The sequence below is a fragment of the Nelumbo nucifera genome, chromosome 1, assembly GCF_055504915.1.
Source record: "Nelumbo nucifera cultivar China Antique chromosome 1, China Antique-T2T, whole genome shotgun sequence".
In the NCBI taxonomy this organism is placed as follows: Eukaryota; Viridiplantae; Streptophyta; class Magnoliopsida; order Proteales; family Nelumbonaceae; genus Nelumbo; species Nelumbo nucifera.
The window spans coordinates 169,156,026-169,181,776 of NC_142649.1; the positions used below are offsets into that span (position 1 = coordinate 169,156,026).

At 37.0% G+C, this 25,751-nt stretch overlaps 2 protein-coding genes across 6 annotated transcripts in view; one reads left to right on the top strand and one right to left on the bottom strand.

Annotated features, from left to right (window-relative positions):
• LOC104596553 (uncharacterized) overlaps positions 1-12,730 on the top strand; it is a 30,022-nt gene extending 17,292 nt beyond the window's left edge. Inside the window, exons 5-7 of one of the 5 annotated variants that reach the window (XM_088895156.1) lie at positions 1,392-1,605; positions 10,848-10,915; positions 11,967-12,730. In XM_088895156.1, coding sequence (XP_088751282.1) covers positions 1,392-1,605; positions 10,848-10,915; position 11,967 — 283 coding nt within the window. In that variant the 3' untranslated portion in view covers positions 11,968-12,730. Of the gene's footprint in view, positions 1-1,391; positions 1,606-10,847; positions 10,932-11,966 lie in introns of all 5 variants that reach the window. The other 4 variants (XM_088895157.1, XM_088895154.1, XM_088895155.1 and 1 more) reach the window with 4 other exon arrangements.
• A 10,362-nt stretch (positions 12,731-23,092) lies between these two features.
• Positions 23,093-24,805, bottom strand: LOC104596668 (glyoxal oxidase-related protein). The gene has a single exon (XM_010257922.2). The coding sequence runs from the start codon at positions 24,763-24,765 to the stop codon at positions 23,101-23,103; it is 1,665 nt and encodes a 554-aa protein (XP_010256224.1). The 5' UTR covers positions 24,766-24,805; the 3' UTR covers positions 23,093-23,100.
• Positions 24,806-25,751: the final 946 nt, after the last annotated feature.

The window sequence follows — 25,751 nt, forward strand, 5'->3', positions numbered from 1 at the left end:
TGGTGGTGTCTGTTCCAGTCGCCCAAGCAAGGACGCGAAGCTTTCTTTTATTTCTTTGACATCAGCCGATAATCTTTGCATTTCTCCTTCCATGTTGTCGACCTTGTTCTCCATCGCGGATGACCTTTCGCTTTCAGTTACATTACTTAAAGGCTGACGTGGCCTTTTCTTGTACACTTGTCCATCTATTCCCTTTATTTGTGTCTTTAACATACTACAGCAATATAGGTTGAGGGAATGCAACAATCCGGGATGCAACAATCCATCGTTGCAAACCAAGGGTTGCTTCAAATCCTAGAAAGGAGGCTTGGAGTTAAACCTGGATTACGAGTTTCTGAGATGTAAGCTGAGGAAGATGGTACTGCCATATTGAACAGGCGTTTCTGCTGTTTCAGTCTTTGTGTGATTGTCCTGTCACTGATTGCAAATTTCAGCTATTCCTGTTTTATGCTCTTCTTATATTCCCGTTTTATTGCAATTTTTCTAAGGATAGTGGTGAAGAACACAGATGTTTGAGTTTGGTTTAATGAAATGTACTACCATTGTATCCCAGATGGTTTAATGAGAAGAATGCAGGTATTCTAGCTACTTCATGGAACAACAGTTCATGGTCTGTGGATTCCTCTTCTTTATGTTTTTTTATAACATATCCAAGAACCAAAAGCAACATATGTTTTGGTCTATTCCCTGCCCTAAGACACCGTGATCTTTGTAAATATGGTCCGGAATTGCATCAGAACTAGTGACAGGCAATATGCAATCGAAGACGTGGTTAAAAAGAAGTTTACATGTATTCAGGTTGCCCATAACCTGTTTGGTATTTTTTGTGTGAAGAAGACCAAAACGGGTCTTTTTTGAACTGAATTTGATTGTTTCATACAATGCTCTGAGTAATTGGAGAAACCGTGTGGTATATGGTATCCTTTTTATATGCTTTGTTTGTATATTAATACCTATTAATTTCATTAAATGAAAATTTCAATTAATAAAACATAACATATTTTTATATTATGTTTTATTAAAAATCATAATTGCTCACTTGCCCCTGCTTTGACAGGATCCCCTCTTTCAGATAGCATAGTAGCATTATGCATCCTCTTTCTTCTTCTTCTTCCTCCTCCTCCTCCTCTTGAGGAAGCTTATGCCTTTTGCATTCTGAACTATGCTTCATGCCTCCAGGTAGTGGAACACCTTGCATCTGCATCTGCGTTTTAAAACATTGCTTGTGCTGTCGTACGCTCGCAACTGTTTTTGTCATCTCTCTTAGAAACCACCAGCCAACTTATTTGATCCAATTACAGACATCTTTTTTTGTACTCTATGTATCTAACAATGCACATATGTTCCCATGTTTATTGAAATTTCTCTTCATGATAAATTTCATATGGCAGAATATTGACAAAGTATCAAGATAATCCTTGGAGAATGCAGCTTATCAACAAGCATTTCTTCCCAGAGAAAGTTTTTGATGACTCAGATGTAGATAAGCCTATATCAAGGTGGCGTCATCGCAATTTCTTTGGTGATAATGTTGCTAATAATCAGAGGGCACATTATACTGAGACACACAGTGACAGAACTGATTTTGAGCCCAAGCAATTTACTGTAAGTATCCAATACTTCAAACATGTTTCAAACCCTGAAAGTATAGGCAAGCTATATTTGTTTGCTAAGTGGAATTTTAAATTCCTAGGTCTTGTGGCAATAGTTTCCACATTAGTTTCCAGTTTTAATATCCAGCCTGTTCTTTCATTTTTTTCCTTGTACCCTTTCATCTTTTTGCTTTATTACAATATTACATTTTATTAGATTAAAGAATAAATGGAAAAAAATCATTCTGCTGTCATAAATATATTTATTCTGACCTCTTGATCAGATTATTTGTTGTTTGAGAAAATTTGAACTTTAAAGTTGACTTTCTTCTTTTATAAGAGGAATACCTCAAGCTTCGTTTACCTGCATGTGATCTCACCTAAGTACATGGGATTTATGTTGGAAGCGAGGTGGTCTCCTCAAGTGATGAGCAAAATGTGTCCTGAATTTTGGTGTTACATGAACTATGGGGGAATCTGGGCTGAGCCACACATCTGAACAATTCTAGTGTGTCACTTAGTGTTAGACACTCATGCCTGATACCTTTTTTTTTTTTTAAATAAGTAACTCATGCTTGATACCTTTTTTTTTGATAAGTAACTCATGCCTGATACTTTAAGATATCATTAGTTGAATGAAACTGGGAATCATAATGTTACAAGATGGTCTGTGAAAGGTACATGTTAGAGTTGGAAAGGTCGAGGATTTTTCCATATTGAATTTGCTTATTGAAAATCTTATACATGGTTTTCGAACCACTGTTGACCTGGATGGTTGTACCGTTTGGTCTGGGAATCGTTCAGGCAACTGGTTCCATTTTACCCCAAACCTGGTCCCTGGCCAAAAAATGTTGAATCAGTTAATAATCCGTTGACCTGGGCTGTCGAACTGTCGACCCATTCGACCTGTTCAACAGTTTTTGGCCTTTTTATTTTAATTATTTTTTAATTTTAATTTTTTTGTTTGAACGGGCCATCTATTTGAATTGAACAGTTGAACCACCAACCCAGAAACCGGTGGCCAGAACGGTTCCGGTTTTGGGTCATTTTTTAAATCATTGATCTTATAAAATGAACTTTGTCATACTTTAAGAACCATATGTTTACTTGCCACAATGACTTTAAAGGTGCGCCTAGGCACACAAGCGATGCATATTTTAGGGTATGCGCATCGCTTAGGTCCCAAGCACAACGATTTCAAAAGGTGTGTGCCTGGTGCACCTTGCCCTTCAGCCTAGGTGTGCACCATCTGAAAATCTGTGCTTTTTTTCTGTTTTTTTTTGTGCATTCCCATATTTGCTAATGTTGTTCATTGATCCATCCTAATAAAAGATATTTTTAAAAGACACTTAAAGTTATAAATCATTTTTTATAGGGATTAAGAACTTAAGACCCTGATATGGACTTGTTTAGGCTTGCCTCAAGGGGCTTGGTACAAAGGCGGCTTGTAGAATATGAAATGCATAATGTTTAACTTCACATTAGCCATTTGAATTAATGCAATTGGAAAAAAATAAAGAGATTAAGAGTTTACATAATTGAATATGTTTTATATGTTATACTTGATTTTATTTTTAAAATTTCATTTTAAATATGTTTTTTTTTTACATGTTATATTTATGTATTTTAATTTGAGATAATAGGTTCTTTTAAAATATTTATTTTATGATTTAAGTATTTTTAATTTATAATGTGTTTAGTATCTTTAATATTTTGCATTTTTAATTTTTTAATCTTTATCATTTTTTGACTTTTTTTTGTGCTTTGCTTCAAAAAGTTGTGCACCTCACGCTTTGGGTGCAAAATGGCCCTTACATTATGGGCTGCGGTAAAAGGAATACAGGTTGCCAACCAACTAGGAGTGGAAAATCTGATAGTTGAGGGAGACTCTAAGGTGGTAGTGGGCTGGCTGTTGAATCTAGAAACAGTCTTTTGGGTCTACAGGCATCTTCTCTAGAAAGTTAATTGGCTCAAAAGGAATATGTCAGTCAGTTTTCTGTGGTTTAGCTGATTGGCAAATGCTATTGCTGATTCTTTGGCTAAACAAGGGGTCTAAAGGGTTAAATTATTTTGGGCTATGTTATGATTGTATCCTGCTAAGAGTGGTTACGTTTTCATCTCTAAGGAGAGGTAACATCTTGTGCCTCCTCTTAGGGTGAATGTATACTTCATTCTTTTATTAATAAAATCATTATTCGTTTATCAAGAAAAGGGGGGGGGGCTATGTTGAAACTGTCCTTGTATCACCATCTGCATATTATTTCTCAGCTGTCTAAATCTATCCTCCAGATAAATGTATTATTGATGTGGTAATGGCAACTTGTATGCTTCCACAACTCGATTATCAATATATATCATATATGGAACTACATGTGCTTGGAGTTCATTAATTTTTAAGTATAAACTTATGATATGGTTAGAACCATTTATATGTAAATGTACTTAAACATAATCTAATATCTAAGTTAATCATGCTGTTACATCATATATGCTTATTGCCATCAAGTTTAGCTTATATACCTTGGTATTTTTGTGTATCCTTATTTTTTACTTGTAGATTATTTACTGGTTAAAAGGACATGGCTTGCTGAAGTAGTGAGGAATTGTTTAAGGGCTCATAATTTTGTAAAGAGATTGGGCCGAATGGGCCCTAACAGCCTTTCGTGTGATATCCTTTATTTTATCTTTTATTTTATGTTGATGGGCCTCACTTAATGGGCCTGTTATTTGTTCTTATTTTATTTTCTTTATGTAACTGCCAAGCTGGCCACCCACTTAAGGGTATACTTGTCATCATCAATTTTTTAGAGATTAATAAAATAGGGTTAGAGGAGAAGGGTGATTAATTCGACTTCTTCTTCTCTTACCTCTTCTCTTTGCCATCTTCCTCTCTTATACAATTATTCAGATCTGTTCTATTCTGCTAATCACTAAGTTTAATCTTGATATTAGAGGACTGATTTACATCTTGGTATCAGAGCAGGTTTAGTTCCTCTTCCTTCTTTTTCTTTGTTCCTGTACACTCTAAAATCAAGAGAGTGTATGGAGAGATAGGTTCTCTATAGTATAGAGAATCACTTGCCTAGTTGGTAGAAGGGTTTGGAGAGTTTAGTTTTGGCTAGATTTTGCCAAGAAGTGATGTTGTTTTGCTGTTGCCCAAAACCCTAGCCGACTAGAGATTATTGAGGTTACTAGGAAAGGTGAAGCTTGGGTGTGGTGTTCTGTGCTTGGGAGGTGTCTTGTGACTGCTAAAGGAGGGCGGTTCAGGTTTGGAAGAGTTTGGGTTAGTCTGGTGGGTGCGGTAGTGTCTTCTCTCTTCCTCCCATCTACTGGATGGAGCAAAACCCTAGTTTTTCAAGCACCCAAGTTTTGGTTTGATTTCAAGTAAGTTTACATAGTCAAAATTTTCTGTTCTTTGATTAATGGAGGCATACGGAAGTGAGTTCAAGCAGGTGCCGGTTTCTGGACCTGCTTCAGTAGATTCCGTTTTGACCGGTGTTACCACAATTAAGCTAGATGGGACGAACTATCTTGCTTGAGCACAATCTATAAAAATCTATGTTTGTAGTAGAGGAAAACTTGGGTGTCTCACAGGCAGCAAGGTGAAACCTGAAGAGACAGACCCTGAATTTGAAAGATGGATGCAAGAGAACTATACTGTTATAGGATGGTTAGTCAACTCTATGCAACCCCATATAAGCTAACACTATCTCTGGATGTCTTCGGCTAAGGAGATATGGGACAGTGTAACTGAGACCTATTCATAGAAATTAAATGTAGCCAGAGCATACAAATTGAAAAGTGATGTGAAGAACTTGAGACAGGGGGAGAAGAGTGTGGCAATCTACTACTCTATACTAAAATCCATATGGTAGGAAATTGATGTTATGGAGAGAGTGGTGTGGGAGAGTAAAAAGGATGCTGAAATGTATAGAAAGTTAGTGGAGAGAAATAGGGTGTTTGAGTTTCTCATTGGACTCAACCCTGAGTTTGATATTATCAGACAAAACATTTTGGCCAGGGATGAGGTTACTCTTTCATAGGCATATGCTATGATAAGTAGTGAGGAGAGTAGGCGGCAGGTGCAGTTGCAGAGTCCATTTACAGAACATTTTGCACATGCGGGAATGAAACTGATGGGCCCTACTGAGAAAAGAGAGCAGGTGTGTGAATATTGCAAGAAACCACGGCATACAAAGGACACCTGTTGGAAGCTTCATCCTGAACTTCTTCCTGAAAGGTTTAAGAACAATAATAACCCTAAGAAGGGCAGTCAGGTGGGAAAATCCAAGACTGCTAATGCTGCTATAGTGCCTTAAGGGGGAAGTAAGGAAAGCGAAGAAAAATCAACTATTGAGCAGTTGGCTGCAATGAAGCTGGATTATGAGAAGTATGGGAGGCTACAGTTTCTTCAACTCACCCTTCCAACAGTACATCATCTTCATCGGCTTTTGCTCACTTAGGTACTCGTGCTTCTGCGAATCATGCTTCAGCTTCAAGTAATCATAAAATCCCCTGGATTATTGATTCCGGTGCATCCGACCATATGACCAGCCTATCTAACCTGTTTTGCTCATATCACCTCCTCTCTGGGAAAGAGAAAATATCCCTTGCCCCCATCTCTGGTAAAGGTGATATAAAGACCTCTGACACCCTGTTCTTATCTTCTGTTCTTCATGTCCCTAAGCTTATCTGTCAGTAGCTTAACAAAGTCAATGAATTGTAGCATAACTTTCTTTCCCCCTCATTGTGCTTTTCAGGACCTGCGGTCTCGGAGGATGATTGGGAGTGGCCATGAGGCGAACGAAATATACTTGCTGGACACATTAGATCAAGCTTTGGGACCACCTCATGGAGTTGCCTTAGAGTCAGTCGTGTCAGAGTCTGTTAACAAAATTTTATTATGTCATTTTCGGTTTGGTCACTTGTCCTTTTCTTCTTTGAGTCATCTGTTCCCAGATATGTTTAAAGGAGTGTCTTTATCGAGTCTTCATTGTGAATCATGTGAGCTGGCAAAGCATTGTAGACATTCCTATTCAATTAGCAATAAAAGATCATTTTCACCTTTCCATATTGTTCACTTTGATGTGTGGGGGCCATATCACATGCCAACCATGGGGGGTTATAGGTACTTTATCCTTTTTATTGATGATTATTCACGTTACACTTGGATTTATCTCATGAAATCCAGGGATGAAGTACCAGCTATTGTGAAAAACTTTCATGAACTCATCCTCACTCAGTTTAATACCCGTATCAAAATATTCCGCTCTGACAATGCTAAGGAGTATTTTGAGAGAACCCTCTTCACCTATCTTGAAACTTTTGGGGTTATTCATCAAAGTTCTTGTTCTTACACACTCCACAACAAAACGGGGTGGCGAAAAGAAAGAATAGGCATGTGGTTGAGGTTGCCAAATCCCTTCTAGAGGAATTGGGGGTGGACTACGAGAAACCAATGATGCTTTATTGTGGCAACCAAGCTGCTATCAACATTGCACATAATCCTGTTCAACATGACAGAACTAAGCACATTGAGGTTGATAGGCATTTCATAAGGGAAAGAGTCTCTTTAGGAGAGGTTTGTTTACCATTTATCACATCAGAAGAGCAACTGACTGATATCTTGACCAAGGGAGTTCCCAGGGGGAAATTGACACACTATATAAGCAAGCTGGGCATGATTGACATCTATGCTCAGCTTGAGGGGGAGTGTAAAGAGATTGGGCCGAATGGGCCCTAACAGCCTTTCGTGTGATATCCTTTATTTTATCTTTTATTTTATGTTGATGGGCCTCACTTAATGGGCCTGTTATTTGTTCTTATTTTATTTTCTTTATGTAACTGCCAAGCTGGCCGCCCACTTAAGGGTATACTTGTCATCATCAATTTTTTAGAGATTAATAAAATAGGGTTAGAGGAGAAGGGTGATTAATTCGACTTCTTCTTCTCTTACCTCTTCTCTTCGCCATCTTCCTCTCTTATACAGTTATTCAGATCTATTCTATTCTGCTAATCACTAAGTTTAATCTTGATATTAGAGGACTGATTTACATCTAATTTAACAATGGATTTGACACTGAACAGAACGAAGTGATGGAACAGGATTCATGTAGCTGACCTATGGTTGGAACAAGTCTGATGATGATTATGATAGTTTACTAGTAAAAAGAAAATCATTCTAGTTTGCCATCTATGCGTATGTGTTGTTGTTGTATGTGGTTAGTCCATGTGTATTTGGCAATGATGGTAATTGTTTCTGCATTGGATTTAAAATGAACTTTCTGAACTGTAATAACAAGTTGACATGTCAATAACGTTTTAACTCCATAATTCTGACCTGAAATTCACTTGTCACCAAGGATGCGGTCAAGAAAAGGAACTTTGTGAATGCATCATACTTGATGGTTTCTCTTATTTGTATATTCATTTTGTTAATATCTGCCCAATTGCACCTTTTCTATATTTTATTGTACTTGTTAGGTGAAATAAATATTTCCCCCAAGGAAAGAAGTAAATTTCTTTAAAAATATTTCATAATCCTATATCCATAATCATAAGGAAGCCTTTGGGTGCAGACGTGCAGTTATGTTTAGGGTTTGGTAGTTGGTTTTCTGGGCTGTTTGGGTTTTATCAAGGTTCAAAGTATTGATACATCCTGATGCACTAGAAGGGGTGTATCAGTACTTTGTACTTAGCGGAAGCTTTTGTTTTTTTCAAAAATAGGTCAGGGGGTAGGTCTTAGGCTTGTTTATCTCCTGCAATAGGTCAAAAGGCCAAAAGGACTGTATTTCCCATTTTGGACCCCCCATTGATATGATACAACACACTCAATATGGGGTGCATCGTGTCAAAATTTTGAACCTTGGGTTTAATCACAAAACATACCTGTAATAAATCTCAAAATATAATAAATAAAAGAAGTGAAAAAGGAGAAGAGGAGGTTCAGCAGAAGCTTAGGGAGAAGATGGAAGAATGGAAGAATGGAAGAAAAGAGAATAGAAAGAGAGTTGTTTGATCTCACCGCTCTATCTCTCTGATTTCATTTATATATGCTGAAAGAAAATATATGTAAAGTTACAAGAGTGCCCTTAGTTGGGCGGCTGACTTAAAACATAAGCAAGAAATAAGAATTAGGTCCATAATGAAGGCCCACTACAGCAGATATAACAGCAGAAATAAAGCTACTTAAATAAAAGAAAACTAAGGCCCATTCGGCCCAATCTCTCAGGTTTTATTGCAGTTTTCCATTTTTTTCTTTTTCTGTGAGGTGGTTGTGGGTAGCTATTGGCCTTTTCCCTGTTCTTTGTGGTTTTTGTTTTTTCCCTCTTCCTGTACTTGTTTTATGATGTAAATGAATCCAATAAATTATCAGAAAAAAGGTTTTTCTGAGTGCCAATTGAAGGCTACAAAATGAAAAGAGGAGAGCCAAAAAGAACATGTGTTTATGTTGTTAGAAAATATTTGATCCCTCTTTCTTTAACAAAAAATGTCTTATATAAAGCAGAACAGAAGTACAAGGATTAATGCTGCAATGGTAATTGGATAAGATTGAGAACATGATAATTATGATGATCATCTTAAGCAGCTAGTACCCTAGGGATGAGGGATGTCTTCCATTATCAGATCGTCTTAGGTTGCCTTATACATGTATGACTTGAGAAACTTGTCGACTTTTTATGCATTTCAAGATAATCACATCACTTCAGGGACTTCATGAAATTACCTTTCACTTGAAATTCCAGTCTTTGCTGTTTACCATGGAAAAGTAAATTAATGTTAATAATTTTCTTTTTCCTTTTGTAAGTGAAGCCAACTCATTTGGGTTCCTCAAAACAGGGAATTCAAGTAGATTTCAACCCATATTATCAATCAAAAAAAAAAAAAAAGATTTCAACCCATATTTGTATTATGTGTAAAACAAATGACAAAGTTGACAAACTATTCCACCTTTTTTTTTTTTTTTTTGATCAATAACACTTTCATTAATTCATCAGTAGAAAATTTACAAGTGGAAGACAAACACACTTATCTTCCAAGAGTCACAAAGAGCTTCAAGAAAGGAAAAAAGAAAAAGACAAAGACACTAACGTTACAGCTTAGCCCAAACAATGAATCCCTTTCTGCCCCTTGTTTAGCTAAACCGTCAGCTAGGGAATTAGCCGATCTTTTAATCCAACATGTCTTAACTTCCATCTCCCGCACCAGCCACTTGAATTTCCTCTTCTCATTATTGTACTTCCATAAATCATTTTGATCTTTAGTCAGCCACCCTATCACCACCTCTGAATCCCCTTCAATTATGAGTTTCTTGATGTTCAATTCCTTAGCTTTCCGGACTCCTTCCATAACTTCAATGATCTCAGCTCTAAGGGAGTCACCCACTCCAATTGGGCCTGAGAACATAGCAGAGATGACCCCATTTTCATCCCTAAAAAACTATTCCGCCTTTTAGCTTCTTCTTGATCCCTTGAAAAGCCTTAGTTGCTGCCTTAGACCATAATAACTGGCCCTTCTTCATGCGATCAGTTATAGGTGCTATTGTTGTGCTAAAATTCTGAACAAAACATTTATAAAATGTGGCCAACTCATGAAAGCTTCGTACCTCATGTAGGGTGGTAGGTATAGGCCAATGAACTATGGTTTTAACCTTGTCCATATCAGCCTTCCCATCATCAGCTGATACAACAAAGCCAAGAAATGCAACACTAGGCACCATAAAACACCAGTTTTCTAGTTAACGTAAAGTTTCTCTTGATGGAGAACCATTATAACTTGTTGAAGGTGGGTGACATGTGTATCACTATCTTGCCATATACTAGTATATCATCAAAGTAAACAACAGGGAAACAACCAATAAAGGGCTGAGGTACCTGATTCGTAATGCACATAAAAGTGGTAGACACATTAGAGAGGCCAAATGGCATAATCAACCACTCATATAGGCTGTCATTGGTGTTAAATGCTGTCTTTCATTTGTCACTGGATTGAACTTGAATATGGTGGCGTCCATTCTTGAGATCTATCTTGGAAAATATTATTACACCTACCGTCATGTTGAGCATATCATCAAGTCTAGGAATGGGGAATCTATACTTGATAGTGATCTTATTAATGGCCTGACTACACACACACACACACTAAGAACCGTCCTTTGGTGTCATTAGTGCAGAAACTGTACAAAGACTAAGACTTTCTCAAATAAAAGTGTAAATCCTTTCGACAACAATTCTTCAAATTGCCTTTTGGTTTCAGGATGCTCTGTTGGGTTCATACAATATGCAAGCAAGTTGGGAAGTTGGGAGCCCAGGACGATATCAATAGTATGCTGGCATTGGTGTAATTTCAAAAGAAACATTGATTTGTTGTGCATCTTTTTCTTTACTAAGTTACCAATTTCATTTCTATGAATTTGCTAAGATTTTTTATTGGTCATTGATACCAAGCTATATTCTAATGAATTTGACTTAATTGTCATTTAAGTCTGATAATCTGACTGTCACTGTGTGCAATATGCATCTGCTAGCATAAATGCTTTTGATGGGGGGGGGGTGTCAGGAGAAATTGAAATGCCGTACATGATTAGTCTTGAATACAAAATTACTTTTTCTGAGATTTTGCAATGCAATTTGCATTGGCCCCTGCATTGAAAAAAAAGAAAAAGAAAAAAGAAGCAACTGGTTTTGCTCATTTGTGTAGAAGATTCATGTGCCTTTTACCCATTGATGGAGGAAATTGGTTGACCACACATGCTCAATCCTGAGGTCTGCATCCGCCCTATGAAGTTTTCTGGAGATATACTAGAATGTCAAGATTCTCAATATTTTAATTTAAAAAAATGTCCCACAACGTTTTATTAGCCATTTGGCAATGGGGCCTTTTAATCTCCAACAATATTTCCACATGCTAGATATCAGGGTTGTTTAGATTCCACTAAATGATTGAACTAGCGTGTGTGGGTGGGTGAGTGTGCATGAAAGGGGGGGGGGGGGGGGCGGGGGCAGAATTGGGGAAGAGATTTAATTTGTGAGATCAGAATGCTTAACTGGAGAATTCAGACACTTATGGGGTGTTTGACAACATGGTTGGTTTTGTTTTTAAAAACCAAAAACCACTTCCAAGTCAGCAAAATGATATTGTTTTTGCTGATGTGGCAATTGTTTTTGTTTTCAAAAATAAAACCATGTCTTGAGACCTCCTTTGCTGGCGGATTCTTCTAGTCTCATTTTTGAGACATTTATTCCGTCCATCTTAATATTTGAAATAACATTTCTGACATGATTATCCTAATAAAGAGACATAAAAAAGCCTGTTATTACTCAAGATTTATTTGCTAATTATCCTTTTCTTTTTCCCGAAATTGTGTCATTATAGGTAAACTCTGCTATGGATGTGATTGCGGATCCTCTTGATTATGTTTTTGGGCATTCAGAAGCAGGTGAAGAGATTCACCATCCTGATACTACTGGTGATTTGCCTAGAAGACACATACACGGTCACAAGAGAGCTCATCGACGGCATCGCTTGCACCAGCCAAAGGAATCTTCTGTCTCTCAACGAACACAAGAACAAGTAGAGTGCTAGTTAAAAGTAAGCAACAGAAATGCAAAAGAAAAAAAAAGCAAAAATAATGCATTATTTTCTGATGGTTTGACCGTTCCTTGGTAATTATTGCATTTATAGCTAGTTTGGCCTTTTTGCTCTTATACCTTAACATCTATGGAAAAGTCTGGAAACAGCTGCAGGTGCAAGATTAACTCTTCATCTAATGTCAACTCTTTTTACTTTCAATTCTCTGGACTGCCTTTTCCACACAAGTGATCTGAAACTCACTCAAGCAGCTTTACGTGTTGTAGCATGGATTGGTAGACTGATTAATGAATGATCAATTGCAAAGCGTCCTTCATCTCGTAGGTTTGGATGGGTCCTACATCTCTCTACATGATAGAAATATATGCTGTGCAGAGAATCCTACGTAACTCATTCTTTTCTCTAAAGGATTTGTTTATCATAACCAAGGTAGAGAGTATTAATATTGGCAGAGTATTGAAATTCATTTCTGTATTTATTGAGATATACGCATGGGAAATGTATGGAATGATCAGGAATTTAGGATTAAGCATGGATAAACCAGGGAATTAGACCTGTTCATGGGCCGGACCGGGCTTTTACTCTTCATAAACAGGATTTTATTAGGCCCAAGCCCAAGCTCGGCCCGACCAACAGGTCTACAATTTGGGCCCAAGTCCGGCCCTAATAAAAAACCTGAAGTCCAAGCCCGAGCCCAAAGCCTGACCTAATAGAAAGAAGGTTTTTTTTTCCCTATTCAAATGGACATAATCCATTTTAATTCAGATGTTTTTTTTTCCTTATTCAAATGACCAACGGGCCTAGAAGATGTTTCTTTCCCTTTCTTTTACGTTTTAAAGCACTGTTTTACATTCTTAAATAAAAAAATATATTCAAATGGACATAATCCATTTTAATTCCTACAAAGAATCCATTTTAATTTCATTTTTTTATCTTACAATCAAGTGAATCAACAACCTTCTTTAAGGTTGTTTAATATATTCCCTGTTGTTTGGTTGTTTCTATACAACTAAGGCAAACCTGAAATAAAACACATGATAATCCATTTTAATTCATACAAAGAATTCATTTTAATTCCATTTTTTTTCTTACAATTAAGTGAATCAACAACCTTCTTTAAGGTTGTTTAATATGTTCCCTGTTGTTTCTATACAATCAAGGCAAACCTGAAAATAAAACATATAAGACAAGGAAAACCTGAAAATAAAACACCACGAGACCAAATCATATATCTTCACATTCCTACAAATAGCCTGATACATTAAAACTAAATTCATATAACTTCATATTCCTCCAAAATCATAAAAAAATCTGAATAGGACAAACAAAATCCATAAAACATGTTCTCCATCCATTCTTCAATTCACTAACAAGATGGAATATTTCAACTTTCAAGTTCTAAGTCGTTTTAAAAAATAAAATAAAAGACCACTTCATTACCCATATCAAACAAAACATGTTTTAGCCATCTACATTCATTCTTAAATTCACCAACAAGATTGAACATTCCAACTTTCAAGTTCCAAGCCATCTTATAAAAAAAAATAAGAGATAAATTCATTACCCATATCACATATGTAATTTGTTATCATGTCAAATGACAAATAAATAACGGAAATATATGTTATTATAATACCTAAAATATATCATCAAGTTTAGCATTTTCATTATCATCATCACTACTATTTGATCTTTCATCATCTTCTAACAAACTTGATCCTGAAGAAACCCTTAACAAGCTTGATCCCCCTGCATACAATTGGAAAATCTATTAGAAAAAATTCAATAAAGTGTTGAATCATATATTTTAATAAACAATAAATAAAAAAAAAGTACCTAATACAAAGCTTTGTGCACGGAGCCAATTTTCAAGACAAACCAAAGCTTGAACTGTCTTGTATTTAAGTGAATTTCTCTAAGGATTGATCACATTCTTTCCAATGCTAAATGCAGATTCGGATGCAATTGTGGAAATAAGAATAGTCAAAATATCTTGAGTCATTGTTGCCAATTTAGGATACCTAAATGAACTCTTACTCAAATACTTCAAAACATTAATATTTGCTTTGATATCAAGGTTTTGTTCCTCTAGGTAAAGGTCCAACTGAGTTTTTTCACTTTAAATCTTTCTTTTTTAATTCAAAAATTGCTCATAATCCTCAAATTCATCACCATCATTTCTTTCACTCATGTCAAACTGAATAGAAGATCCAACAAAGGTGGAAGAAATATATTTTTTATATTCATCAAACTAATCATGAAGAGTTTTAGTTATAGCATTAATATGCTCATTGGCTTCATTCCCATAAAATTTATCAAAACAATACTCCACTAACCTAATCTTGTAACGAGGATCCAACACAGCAGCATAAGACAAAATCATACTATATTTAGCCCAATATTATCAAAGTTCTCCATATTTCTAACCATGTCAGTCATAAAACTCTAAGATTATTACACATTAATATTAAATGTTTGTGAATCATCCAAACTTCTTTAAAGTAGGGTATTTAGTGGCAGAAAACATGCAAGTAACATCATAAAAAACCTTTAAGAATTTGTGAAGCTTATCTACCTTTCTCCAATCTTCTTCTGAAAGTATAAACATTTTGAAAGTATAATCCCTTTGCTCCCATTGTTGTAAGACTTGCTTGTAATAAATGACATGTTCAAACATCAAATAAGTTGAATTCTATTTCACACACATATCTAACATCAATCTTCTAGTTTTGTTTAAGTGTTTTTTTTTTCCTACAAGTTCATAAAACCTTTGCTTCTGAGCAACTGATTTCTTTATTTTTTTCACACCATCACGAATCTTAGAAACGACACCATCAACAATGTTCAAACCAGTTTGCACATAAGATTCAAAATATGGCTACAACAACTAACTTTGAAAAAATCACCACCACACACCAAAGATTTATGTATTGAGAATATCAATTCCAAAGAGTTAGCCATCACATCATTGTAACTAACATTATCTAATGTGATGCTAAAATTTTTTTGATCAATATTCCATTCGCTTAAGTACATGTAGACCTGTTCATAGGCCGGGCCGGGCCGAGCTTTGACTCTTTATTAATAGAAAGATGTTAGGCCCGAGCTCGAGCCCGGCCCGACTAACGGGCCTACAACTTGGGCCCGAGCCCGGCCCTGATAAAAAGCCCAAAGCCCGAGCCCAAAGCCCGACCTAATAAAAGAAATTCGAATTTTTCCCTATTCAAATAGACATTATCTATTTTAATTCAGATGTTTTTTCCCCTATTTAAATGAACAATGAGCCTACGAGTGAATCAACAATCTTCTCAAATCAAAAGATTTATTCAAATGGACATCACATAGGGTTTTTACTTAGGTTTAACTATAGGTCGGGCTGGGTTTACTTAGGTTTAACTATAGGTCGAGCCTGGCTATTTCGGCAAAGTTCGAGCCCGGCTCGAATTTTATGCGGGCCGGGCTTTTTGGCCCGAGGTTAAGCCCGCGGGCCAAAAAGCCTCTTCAAGTCCGTTCGGGGGTCGGGCCGGCCTGTCGGGCCACCTGGCCCATGAACAGGTCTACGCACATGACCACCTTATCTGCTAAAGATAGTCCATCAAAAGGAGGTACCAAAGCTTTAAAGTGAATAATTCTTTTTTGTAACTTACAATTGTTGTCAATACAATGAACAATATACACGAATTTATCATCAGTGTGCTCAGATCTCCAATTATCAGAAGTTAAACAAATTCGACCAAGTGTATTAGACAAATAACTTTTCACGCCCTCTCTCTCTTTCACATAGTTATAGCAGTATGCCTACTCACATTTTTAAATTCAAGATTTATAGATTGAATAAAGAATTTAAAACCAGGTTCTTCAATAATAGTAAAATGGTGTTTTCCACATATAAGAAAAACTCATAATGCCCTACGAGACTCTTGTATATCAAACTTGTAGTTTTTAAAATAAGTACTTCATTAGTGTTTGATTAAGTAGTTACTTTGTACTGTCTAATATCTTGAATTGTATGTCTAGGGCAATGCTCTAAATGACGCTTTAAGTGAGTAGTTCCCTTACTTGACTTATAAGATTTTCTTGTAGTGCTTACATCATGCCTTTTTTGAATTAATCTTTTCCATTTCTTTCGACACCTTAGATGTCAATCTTTTCTTAGTGGAAGTTTGGTCAAACTCTTCATAGTCATCATCAACTATATCTACTCCTACAACCGCATTTTTACTTGCCATTGACATACTAGTAATTATTAAATATGAAATAACCTGTATAATGCATTCTAATTTTATCAATAAGACAAACATATATTAAATAAAAAACTAAAAGAAAAATAATTTATAAAAAGACTAAAAGAAAAATAGTCAATTTTATCTACTAAGAAATAGATGAGACCAAGTCAACAACATATCTATGAGAAGAAGTGAAAAAAATAGGAAAAATAAAGAAAAAGAAAAAAAAATATCAATTTTTATGTATTATATCAATCATGAAATAGTTAACTAACTCAAGTGGTATATAGATCAATTTTCTATAAAGAGATATTAGATAAATTAATTATTTTATTTACACTAAAAAATTAAATATAAAGTTGGATTCAATATAAATTCAGAATTTATTTACATTAAAAAATTAAATATAAAGTTGGATTCAATATAAATTCAGAATTTATTTACATTAAAAAATTAAATATAAAGCTGGATTCATTATAAATTCAGAATTTATTTATATTAAAAAACTAAATATAAAGCTGGATTCATTATAAATTCAGAATTTATTTACATTAAAAAATTAAATATAAATCTGGATTCAATATAAATTCAGAATTTATTTACATTAAAAAATTAAATATAAATCTGGATTCAATATAAATTCAGAATTTATTTACATTAAAAAATAATATAAATTCAATATAAATTCTGAATTTGCAAAAAAAAGGAAACTAAATGCAGATTTGCAGTATTGCCAAAGCCAAATACAATGTTTTTTCTTTGGGAATTAGGATAATCAAATCTAACAGATTCAACACTTTTGAAAGACAAACTAAGCCAATAAATATGTGCAGTGAATCCCTAATGGATCATGTTGTTTTTATGATTCCCTAACAAATCCCTAATAGCATTTTGACAAACAATAGCATTCAGATTTAGGACAAATAATAGCATTCAGATTTAGGACAAATAATAGCATTCGGCTATGTAAACACTAAACAATAATTTCGTAATACAACAAAATGGCAAAGAGGACTCATCGTTGGTGACTGTGTTTTCCGGTGTTGAGTTCGCGGTGAGCTGAGATTTTGACAGTGAAAAGTGAAGTCAGTTCGCGTCAAAGAGAGAGAGAGAGAGAGAGTTCGGATTGCTTTACCCGTGGTGGACACTCTAATGCTTAAGTCAACGAACTAGGAATGTGATTGCATTAATGTAAGAGAACTAGAGTGCTTGAGAGATAAATCACACGTACCTTATGAGGTTGGAGGTGAGGCCCTTATATAGGCGGGCTGCTGTGAGCCTCATGAAATGCGTCCAGAATCTCCAGCCCATTTAGTTCGGAGGTGGTTTCACACCTAGAGATGGACTCCGTACAAGTAGGTAATGTTTATCCAATCCCTTCCGAAATGGGTAGGGTGATAACCAATTCTTCCAACGTGGTGTCGTGATCCCAAGGAATTTGGAGGCGATTGACCACTTAAGGGGGAGGTTGTTAGGCACGTCAGGCAAGTTGCTAACCAGGGCCAGAGCAGTTCGGTGGAAGCAGGTCACCTCTTACATTGACCTGAGGTCCTACCTAGTTGTTTGCAGTTCGACCTATCGGGGTGGTGCCGAGGTTGTTGATGCAATTGAAAGTATTCAAAGTAGTTTGGTTACGTGGTGTCAAGGTATCACCCAATTGTCTGCGATGCCACGTGTCATGATGTCATGGGAGGATCAAATTACCCCTCATCAATTATTACTGAGGCTGATTTCTAAAGAGAAAAAAAATACAAACTTTATGAACAAAAAAAAAGCAAAATTTAAAGTTGTAGCTTTACCCTTGAGTGATTGATATGAAGGGCAAATTTAGAAAACAAAACAATTTTATAAGAGAGATTGAAATGGTTTGGGATAGCAATTCATATGAAGAAAAAAAATTGGAAAATAAACATTTTGGTCAGAAATAACTATATCAGTATTTTAGACATTTTTATGACTCTTTTTAGAGGATTCTAATAGAGGGGTTTACTTGCAACTATTTAGAAAGGTTTGGAGAGGTATTACCAAACTTTAGGAGAGCGTTTCAGCAACAAAAATTTAAGGGGAGGTTTCAACAATTTACCCTAATAATAAAAAAACATTTGCCATACAAAACCTGGTTGCCACTTGCCAGATCACCCGGGATATTCTTTTCTTTGAGCCTTAAGAACGTCAACTTTCTTAGCATACAATATAGTAGAGTCCTGCTCAACAACAACAACAGTCAAATAGTTATTGTGCAATGACATAAGATTTTTTTTTTTTTTTTTGTTATTGCACAAATTTGGCTCAATTTGGAAGGAGTGCAAATATAAGTAGACTTAGTTTGAAAGGAGTACAAATACAGATATCTAGAGTGTAAGTACATGCAAAATACAAGGTTTTGCACTCTATATGTTTGCATTTGTACTCTTCCCAAACTGAACCTATGCCTTGTATTTTGTTAGCTCGGATCAGATAGGCAGAATGTTGTAAGCACGTTTAATGAACACTTGAAAACTTTTGACACCTGTCCCTTAAAATACCCTCACCCACCCTTGAAAAATATTAAAACTCACTTTTTACAATTATTAAAATACTTATAAATGGTTCATTTAATGTACTTATGTTGTGCCTACTAATCCGATCCCACCCGAAAAGCACAGCATGGATGACATTGGAATGTTGCCATGCATAGAGGACTTGTGCCACTGTGCAGGCAGACAAAACTTGTGTAACACGACAAAGGACGTCCGTCAGATTGCCCTACTACCTCTTCATTGGCCAACAAAACTTGTGCCACTGTGCGGGCAGAACTACCGAAACCACCCCGAAATAACGTAGCCTCTGGATTTTGTTATCATAACACGACCTCTGCTTCAGAAATAACAGAATTGACTCACCTTGGAGGCAAGCGGTAGGAATTTCATATAGGTCATTTAGCCTCTAGACCCTAGAACCAGCCTTGGTAGGGGTCGGTTCTAATAATTTGAAACCAAATTCTACTTTATAATAAATTGAGTAGGGTCGGTTCAAGAATGATTCGATATTAATTTCATTTTATTCAAAATAAAATCTTCCCATTTGCTCACCCCTAGGCTCAAGGGAAGGTAAGAAAAAGTTAAAGACCTCTAAAAACCGAGGTGATCTCCACATGTCCAAAAGCAAATATCTTGTTAATCCAAACTATCACAAACGATCATCCCAAAAGGAACAATTCCTATATTAGCCTTATTAACCACCTCATTAGCAAAAAGGAGAGGACAAAATGCACTAATAGTCTATTAGCGCTGCTAACCCAGCCCATCAACAGCTGCCACCTCTCCAAAAATAAAAATACAACTGTCCTAACTCTCAACGAAACAATTAAATCAAAAGTTCAAAACCTTGATGTTTTAATAATTTAATATGGCCACACCTAAATTAGATGAAGTGACTTTTGATGGGGCCGCTGCATTACATGTAAGGCTATAATTTTCGGTTTAGGCGCTGAGCTCCCAAAAATAACGCTCTCATTAAAGCCCAAGCCCTTTTATCCACCACCTCATTGCATTGACAAGGAGAGGGGTAGATTCTCTTTACATCTAGGACTAGATTATCTGAGAACAGTCGATTGGAATTTCATGATGTACCTCCGGACTGGATGAGAGAATTATTTTGCACTCATCCTCTCCCAGAGGAGCTTTGTTGTCTCTCATGAAAGTTTTTTTTTTTTTTTTTGGTTTGTCGAGCAAAAAAAGGAGAGGGGCATAAATTACTACAAAAAGATCCGCCACATTTAACAAGAGTTAGGATGTTAAAGATGTTACTTTAAATGTTTATTGTTTTTATTGTTTGGTTGGACATTTCAAGTAATAATCTATAAACCTATCTTTCACCTCAGCATATAATGGTTCAGATAAACATTTCATTTCAACAAATCGTTGAGGTGTTGGGAGAAATTAGAATTTGAAGTTTCACCTAATGCCTCATGTACAAAAATCCAAGTGTTTTTTGTTTTTTTAATGTTTATTTGATTATATTGAAACTAAACAGTGCTTTTTATGCACAATAAATGTCAACACCAAAGTGCTGCTGAATTGGTAATGTTTTTCTAATAAATGCCCACAAAACCAAACATAACTGACACATACTGTATCCATCAGCAGATCGAAAGAAAGCATATATGGAGTGCAATTCATTTGTACAAAACACGAATTGGATGGCATAAGTTCGGGTTAATTGGTGGTCGATGAATGAAAGACGAATTGCCTGTGATTGTCCCACAATGAGACAAAGACAAATTGCCTGTGATTGTGGTTCAGAAAGGCCTTGTGGGTCTGACAAGTCGATTAACAAAAACATAATTAATAATAACGGTAAATTGCCAAAACATCACCTGAAATTTTTGACCATTGTTAAAACTTACCATAAATTTTGGTAATTTCAATCACCTTCTCTGAACTTTTTGACACAGTTGCAAGTAAACCGCTGTTGTTAGAATCCTCTTAGAGGTACAAAAATGTCCAAAATATTCATGCAATTACTAATGATGCACGATTTGGTGCTCCCTATTGGTGGACAGCTCAGATATCGAACTGAGTAGATCGCCTAGTCGAGGAGAGAGAGTCCGGATTGCTTTACCCGTGGTGGACACTCTGATGCTTAATTCAGCGAACTAGGAATGTGATTGCAATAATGTAAGAGAACTAGAGTGCTTGAGAGATAAATCACACGTACCTTATGAGGTTGGAGGTGAGGCCCTTATATAGGCGGGCTGCTGTGAGCCTCATGAAACGCGTCCAGAATCTCCAACCCAATTAGTTCGGAGGTGGTTTCACACCTAGAGATGGACTCCGTACAAGTAGGTAATGTTTATCCAATCCCTTCCGAAATGGGTAGGGTGATAACCAATTCTTCCAACGTGGCGTCGTGATCCCAAGTAATTTGGAGGCGATTGACCACTTAAGGGGGAGGTTGCTAGGCACGTCAGGCAAGTTGCTAACCAGGGCCAGAGCAGTTCGGTGGAAACAGGTCGCCTCTTACATTGACCTGAGGTCCTGCCTTGTTGTTTGTAGTTCGGCCTATCGGGGTGGTGCCGAGGTCGTTAATGCAATTGCGAAGTATTCAAAGTAGTTTGGTTACGTGGTGTCAAGGTATCACCCAATTGTCTGCGATGCCACGTGTCATGATGTCATGGGAGGACCAAATTACCCCTCATCAATTACTACTGAGGCTGATTTCTAAAGAGAAAAAACAATACAAACTTTATGAACAAAAAAAAAGCAAAATTTAAAGTTGTAGCTTTACCCTTGAGTGATTGATATGAAGGGCAAATTTAGAGAACAAAACAATTTTATAAGAGAGATTGAAATGGTTTGGGATAGCAATTCGTATGAAGAAAAAATTTGGAAAATAAACATTTTGGTCAGAAATAACTATATCAGTATTTTAGACATTTTTATGACTCTTTTTAGAGGATTCTAATAGAGGGGTTTACTTGCAACTATTCAGAAAGGTTTGGAGAGGTGATTACCAAACTTTAGGAGAGCGTTTCAGCAACAAAAATTTAAGGGGAGGTTTCAGCAATTTACCCTAATAATAAAAAAACATTTGCCATACAAAACCTAGTTGCCACTTGCCAGATCATAGACCCGGGATATTCTTTTCTTTGAGCCTTAGGAATGGCAACTTGCCTAGCATACAATATAGTAGAGTCCCGCTCAACAGCAACAACAGTCGAATAGTTATTGTGCAATAACATAAGATTTTTTTTTTTTTTTTTTTGGTTATTGCACAAATTTGGTTCAATTTGGAAGGAGTGCAAATATAAATAGACTTAGTTTGAAAGGAGTACAAATACAGATATCTAGAGTGCAAGTACATGCAAAATACAAGGTTTTGCACTCTATATGTTTGCATTTGTACTTGTCCCAAACTGAACCTGTGCCTTATATTTTGTTAGCTCGGATCAGATAGGCACAATGTTGTAAGCACGTTTAATGAACACTTGAAAAATTTTGACACCTGTCCCTTAAAATACCCTCACCCACCCTTGAAAAATATTAAAACCCACTTTTTACAATTGTTAAAATACTTATCAATGGTTCATTTAATGTACTTATGTTGTGCTTACTAGATCCGGTCCCACCCGAAAAGCACAGCATGGATGACATTGGAATGTTGCCATGCATAGAGGACTTAAAAGAAATCTTTATAGGACCGGATCCATCCATTTGCACGCCTACTCATATTTGATAGATTTATACTTCAAAAACCCAACTTCAAATTGATTTTATGGAAGTGGTATAAGAGAAGATCTTTATCATAAAGGAATCGATTCTCCATGTAGTTTATATGGCAATTATTGAACTCTTGTGCATCTTCTTTTCTGGTCTTGCTGGTCTTGCTCTACCTCTTGGAGCAATTCCTTTATGATAAAAAAAAAAGTTAGCACCACTTTCTCAATTAAAAGCATTAAATGACAACAATATCCTTGTTAATTGTTTGGATGTGTCTAATATCTGGGTTAATGTAGTATTTTCACTTCCCTCAATTGGGCACAGGGTGACATCCAAAACATATTCGGCCCATCTCAGGTTTGAGTCCATTCCTTGTCCCAATATTGAGAAACAAGACTCAGAAGTAAGCCCACCACAAGAAAATAAAAAAATTGCTAAACTGTTAGTCTGAAATCGACTAGACAAAAGTAACTTAGAAGCAGCATAGAAACCTTATTGGATTTTCACCCACACAGCAGAACTTGGTATTCCAGCATGCACAACGAATAAAAGATAGTATCCACTTGGCGCAATGGTAGCAGATGGAGGCCCATGGGCTTTCAATTGATACCTATGGGCTGAGATATGTGAAACATCAGCAACCCTTAGTACCACCAGTCTCTGGTTCATCGCCACTGAGTGCGTTGTGAAAGATGGTGCCACAATCGTCACGGATAACGCAGTTGCACTTTGATACTCCTGCACTGTGAAATCAACCGTTAAGAGCTCGCCATACTTCAAAACCTCGCCGGTGGCCACAATCGTCGGCCGGGTTTCCGCATGTTCTCGTGCTAAATATGGTGGTGAGAAGGATTCTAAGCTAAGGTCCGTTGGGTACTCTGCGCCAGTGAATCTGTAGATCGGATGAGGGTTGCTTCCTCCGACTAAAATGCGTCCGTCCGGTAACAACACTGCTGTTGAGTGGTATAGTCTTGGTGTGGGCGAAGGCTGCATAACTGAGAATCTCTGGTTATTAGCCGACTCATATGTCCGGTAAATAACCGGTTTAGTGACCGGATCCCTCGCATTTTCCCAACCGGCGGTACCATAGCAGGCGCCGTTAATGATTATCACATCACCGGTCGGTAGAAGCAACATATCGCCCATCACGCGTGCCATTGGCATCTCCTCCATTATCCATTTCGGGTCATGGTCGGTGACCTTCAGCCGTCCGCACGTCGAACATGCACGGATGAATCTACCGCGTCCCGCCTGTGAGAAAGAGCCAGCTGGTGCACCGCCACAGATCAAGACCTCAGCTGGAGTACCTGTACCTCTATTTTCATCGAAGAGCTGGAGGGGTAATAGGACTGACGAACCAGAGCTCGGATAATTCCGAGGCTCGCCGCCGGTGATCGGTGGGAACTCTCTAACTACGCGATTGTGGACATAATCAAACGATATAGATCTCGTGTTAGCAAATATGAACAAGTTCCCATCTGGTAACAAATGCAGGAATGGGTATAAGTTGTTCTCGTCGTTATCTCTCGTTTCTCTCAAAAAATTGAGCCAGAAAGAGTTTGATGAAGATCCCCGAGGATAGAACTCATAACTAAATTCTCTTCGCCCGCCAAGGATGATCACACGACCATCGGGTAGTATCTGATTGGTTGCATACCACCGTTTTGCGGAAAGATATCCCGGGGATTCAATCCAATCGCATTCATCATTGTTGCATGGAGTTAGCTGGCGGATGGCGCGATCACCATCGTTGTATCCACCGGTTTGCAAGAGAGTACCGTCGGGAAGCAAGGCACCAGAGGAACACCAGGTGTCGGTCTGCACCATTAAGGGTCGGATAGTGTTAGTGGCGACGTCGTACAATAAAGAGTGGGCAGTGCAGTCAATCTTGAGAGCAGTGTCATTAGGATCAAAGCGGCATCGGCCGGGTGGTAGAGAGAGGTTGGACGGGCCGAAGTCAGTTCGATCAAACATGACGACCTTGTTGTTATGGAGGAGCTGCATGTGCATGGCTGATAAGCCGATGTTAGTATGCAGCAGACGCCATTGTTGGTCGGTGTATTCTGATGATGACATATTTCGACATCTCACCCGACTGAGAATGACGATAAACCAGCAAGAGACAACAAAGAAGGTGATACCTTTCTTAATCACCATTGTTCAAGAGAGAAATTAGGGTGAGTTTGGAAGAGGGTTGTTGATCTTGTTGGTGAATGAGATTTAGTAATGAAATGGAGTACATGTGATGCTTATATATTAACATGTATATATTAAAATAGAGCTCATAACCTTTATTTCGTCAGAGATATATGTATGCCAGAAATTAGGGTGAGTTTTGGAGTGGCTCATTTGGTAGTTAGCTGGTTTCCAGCAGATATGCCAACTCAACGAGGGATTCAGGCGTATCACCAAATAATAAAAAAAAAATCTGCCAAGAAAAAGCACTATAGCCCAATTTTATTGGGGGTAGTAGCTTGGGTTTACAGCTATATTACAGGAAAAATCAAGTCTATGTAAGGAGACTTTGAGGGCAATGCCTTCATCATCGGTGAAGTTAGTAATTCATAGTTAATTTCATGGTTTTTGTGAACGAAGGTTAGATGTATCATATAAATGGCCGAACCATGTTAGATGGTTCAATAAAATTTTAATATTCTCAATTTTAGAAAAACTGTATTTTTTAAGGATTGTTCTTGCATCGAAATTGGACCAATTCTGGAACCAAAAGGAAGTGAGAAGTATACCTGATACGGATTCCACATATGTAGCTCCCAAAGTAGTAGTCCACACCTAAAGTGAATCCCAAAATCAGCCTCCATTGAAGATGGCGCAGCTTGAGATGAAACTGGTATTCTGATATTTTCTTGCAAAAATCAGAAGCTGGAACTGATCAAGATCAGTCATAAAGATGGAGAACAAATTAGGGTTTCTGGGGCGATAATAGCAGAGAAAAAGAGCTGATAGCAGAATGTGTAACTGGAGAAGTTCGATCTATCCTTTTATAAACCTTAAGAGGCACCACTCCTAATCCAATTAGTAGGTTCGATCTATCCTCTTATCCTAATGGGTGCTCCATTCCCTTATCCAAACCCATATTCACCCAAGTCACATGGTTGCTTAAGTTGTCATGTGACCACTTGACT

What these genes read in the sequence shown, in the direction of transcription:
- LOC104596668 (XM_010257922.2), bottom strand. Translation starts at nt 24,765, where the DNA reads ATGGTGATTAAGAAAGGTATCACCTTCTTTGTTGTCTCTTGCTGGTTT.